Source organism: Nicotiana sylvestris, chromosome 1 (assembly GCF_000393655.2).
Source record: "Nicotiana sylvestris chromosome 1, ASM39365v2, whole genome shotgun sequence".
Taxonomy (NCBI): Eukaryota; Viridiplantae; Streptophyta; class Magnoliopsida; order Solanales; family Solanaceae; genus Nicotiana; species Nicotiana sylvestris.
In genome coordinates, this window is record NC_091057.1 from 176,124,254 (window position 1) to 176,128,404 (window position 4,151).

Below are 4,151 nucleotides of genomic sequence, written 5' to 3' on the forward strand. Positions count from 1 at the left end.
AGTATATAATAGTGTATAAACAACTCTCATACACAATAATACATTATTTACATGTATATGGTAAATTTCTCACATATTCTTCTTCTTCTACACGTATATATATAGGTATCACGAACATTTTTTTTATAGTGCTTATACATCTTTATACACTTTTATATACATAATGTACCTCTTTGTATAAAAGTGTATAATGTCATATAAAAGTGTATAAACATCTCTGACGAACTTCTTATACGATTTCACTTGCAATTCTTGTTCAAAACTAGTCCAAAACTCCATCAAATGACTTTAAACTTTGTATACAATCTATTTAGACTATTTCTAATAAGTTCAAACAATACCCAACAAGATTAGCATTGAAGAAGAGATTTTATGTTTCTCGCGTCACATTTTTGCATTTTTGTAGATGGGATAGGTATGTATAAACTTGAGGAAAAAAGGAGAATGGAAATTCAAAGATATTTCACGCCGGAAGATCTGGAGAACAAAAAAAAAAGAAAAAAAAAATCGGGTATGAATTTAATTTATTGATATTTGGCTACACATTTGTAAATTTGTAACTGAGCTAAAATACTCCAAGGTCACTTTATGGAGTGATCTATTGTGTAATTCTTTCTAAAATTTACTACCAAACTTTGTTCGTCTTTCCCTTATTACGAGCCTGAGAAAATCTGACCAGCCATATTCGTTGTAGATGTGGTTCTTTACGTACTAATGAACTTACGTAAACTCCTGATATAAACAGATTAATTGACAAGGAAAGGACCAATTCCCCCACCCTCAAACCTCTTCATTCGTTAAGTTCTTCACAAGTTAAACATACAGATATATTATCTTTAAGGTGTTATATGTTTTTAAGCTACTCTAGTTCAAGAAAAGATTTAAGGAATGTGTTTTCGCACCTTTATGGCCAAGTGACGCCATATGCTAGAATTTGATAGAGAATATTAAACGTTGACTTGATAAAAGAACCATGTGCAAGATGACATATCAAGAAACATGCAAATTATACTAAAAACGTTGACATTATACCACGAAACAATAGGCTCACTTTTCTCATTCTCAAACTCCTATAAAAAGTGGTTGTCCCTGATGTAAAATCCCATCAACTCAAATACAATTCCAAGTATTTCAACAACACATATATTTACGAAATATCTCTGCATATTCAACAAAAGAAAGAAAATGGCTCGATCAATATCTGCCATTTTCTTCTTCTTCTTGCTCGTATCAATGGTTACGGCCACAGCCCCTGGAAGTTCTTTAACTGCTGCCCCCGGTGGCCCGGTAATTACTCCACCTGGGATTGCTAACCATCCCAGCCATTCTCATTGCTCTGATGATGAAATCAAGCAATGCAAAAATCTACCTCATGTTTGTCCCAAATTCTGTCCCAATGGCTGCATAACTGAGTGTCGATCTTGCAAACCTATTTGCATTGATGGCCCAACCCCACCTCCCTACACCCCTCCAAGTCCAACTACATCTCCAAAGAAGGTTAAGTGCAAGAACAAGAGTTACCCAAAATGTTATAATCAACAACATACATGCCCTACCACTTGCCCTGGCACTTGTCAAGTTGATTGTGTTTCTTGCAAACCTGTTTGCAGTAAGTAATTTCCACTCTACATATATATACTCTCACGCACTATATCTTTTACAAGGGTTTAACCGTATATGCGCTGACAATAAAAATAATCTTTAGTATAATAAGTTAATTGGGGTGGGTTCGATTTTCGCTACCTTTGCCCTTCCCCTTCAAAACCGCCCTATAAAAACAAGTAAATATAATCTTTTACAGTATCAATGTAATTAACCTGTTGTAGTAAGTTATTTTTCTGATAATTAGTTTCACCTTTTATGATCAGTTATCTATAGTTTTTTTTAGTGGACAACATTTTAAGTGTATTATACTCTTTTTTCTATTGATTAAAGTTATATATCAATGTAATTTAACTTATCATAGCAAGTTATTAGTTATCATATTTTCAGGTTGCTAGTTAATGCTCATGGTAGAAATTTATCTGTAATTACATTATAAATGCCCTAATTATGAAAATATAATTAAACTCTTCTTTCAATATATATATATATATCTGTTGTTCTTCGCTAGGCTAAATATTCGATTAGAAGATGTTTTAACTTATTGGAAAAACAGGCTGTGACACTCCAGGAGCAGTTTGCCAAGATCCACGTTTCATTGGAGCAGATGGAATTACTTTCTACTTCCACGGCAAGAAAGATAAAGATTTTTGCCTGGTCTCTGATTCTAACCTCCACATTAACGCCCACTTCATAGGAAAAAGAAATGAGAACATGAAAAGAGACTTTACATGGGTTCAATCCATTGGTATCCTTTATGGTACTCACAAGATTTCTGTTGGAGCACTTAAGACAGCAACATGGGATAATGCCAACGATCGTCTCTTCTTCAACTTTGACGATGAAACTATTGTTCTTCCCGACAACGAAGGCGAAAGGTAGAGTTTAATTATATTATGTCTCAATATGTCCTCTCATGTGTGCATGAATCTATTTTTCTTTCTTGAATCAAGGACGAGAATTTTTTATTCGAACATGACCATTTGGTCTGAAGTTTAAAACTCAAAACTAAAATTCAGACCACGACTCTAGTTTTTAAAAAGTGGCTAATTTCTAACAGACAGCAAAAGTGGCCACCTAACATAAAATTGGTACTTTTTTATTTTTGAGATTTGAACCCAAGATTATGTTGAATTATGTAATCACCTAATCTAAAAACATAAATTGTTAGAGAGAATACATTTTGTAATTACTTAATTATCTTATATCTCGACAGGTGGGAGTCAGAAACTGGACCAACAGCCTCGATTACTCGAACCAGCAGCACCAACGAAGTTGTGATCGAAGTTGAAAACATATTCAAGATTACAGCCAAGGTGGTGCCAATTACAGAGAAAGAATCCAAAGTTCATAACTATGGCATAACACAAGACGATTGCTTTGCTCATCTTGAGCTTGGATTCAAGTTTTTATCACTTAGTGATGGAGTGAGTGGTGTTTTGGGCCAGACTTATAGAAGGAACTACGTGAGCAGAGTTAAGATGGGTGCTTTGATGCCTGTAATGGGAGGTGACAAAGACTTTGCAGCTTCAGGACTTTTTGAAGCTGATTGCTCTGTTGCTAAGTTTCAAACAGAAGAATCTAGGAATGAAGATTTGTTGAATTTGGAGCTGCCTAGCTTGAGGTGCAACAGTGGAATTTATGGACGTGGAGTTGTTTGCAAGCGCTAGAGTTTCTTGATCGGACATTGTTGCTAATTACTGAATAAAGATTTCAATAGAGAATAAGGTTAGAAACCATAGGAATATAGTATCAAGAACTATGTTCAACGGAAAATATTAAGTTGAGCGAAAAAGAATAAGATCGTTGTTTTTTCTTTTGTAGTTCGAAAGTAGTTGTTGCTCGCAAACACACACGCAAGTATATGTGGCCGACAAATAATATAGGATTGTAAGTCCAGATATCGTACTCACAGGGACTTGTGATTAACTATCAACTAAATTAAACCAAACAATTAATCTATTCAAGTGAATCCTAACGTATGAATATTTAAATTAATCTAGAGTAATAAGTTAAGAAATTAAAGAAAACAACGACAAGCTTAAAGACGAATTCAATGTGAGTGAATATTCTAGAGCTATGAGTTAGCTAACAATCCCGTTGAGTTTTTCACTTAAATCGTCTAATTAATTATCTAGTTTATTGGTTGACAGAGTTAATATTGCTCGTAGCCTTCTCCCGAAGTACAACTCGCCTATTCAAACTAATCTAACGCCTATATTTGTATGGAATTAGAATTAACAAGAACACATTAATAATTCCTGTATAGTAACCAAGCAACGCGATTAGGTATATTCCTATCCTAACCGCAAATCCGCCTCCCCCAGAGTTAAGATCTTGCTCTACTCAATCTTATATGCAATCTAGAATTCTCTCTCCCGAGTTCAATCCTAGATTCGTAAATAGTATTCAATTGGTGATCAAGCAATTAAATAATTAAGCGCAAGATTGAATAAATAAATCAATATGATAAAATAATAAGAACAATTCAAGTTTCAAACTACAACATTCATATAGCACACAAAACTCTAGAACTAATGAACTATGAA

At 34.0% G+C, this 4,151-nt stretch overlaps 1 protein-coding gene across 1 annotated transcript; it reads left to right on the forward strand.

The window, feature by feature from the left end:
* The first annotated feature begins 1,135 nt into the window (after window positions 1-1,135).
* Window positions 1,136-3,366, forward strand: LOC104215899 (uncharacterized). Its single transcript, XM_009765835.2, has 3 exons — window positions 1,136-1,609; window positions 2,159-2,480; window positions 2,819-3,366. Exons 1-3 carry the CDS (start codon window positions 1,186-1,188, stop codon window positions 3,270-3,272), a joined length of 1,200 nt encoding a protein of 399 aa, XP_009764137.1. The 5' UTR covers window positions 1,136-1,185; the 3' UTR covers window positions 3,273-3,366.
* Window positions 3,367-4,151: the final 785 nt, after the last annotated feature.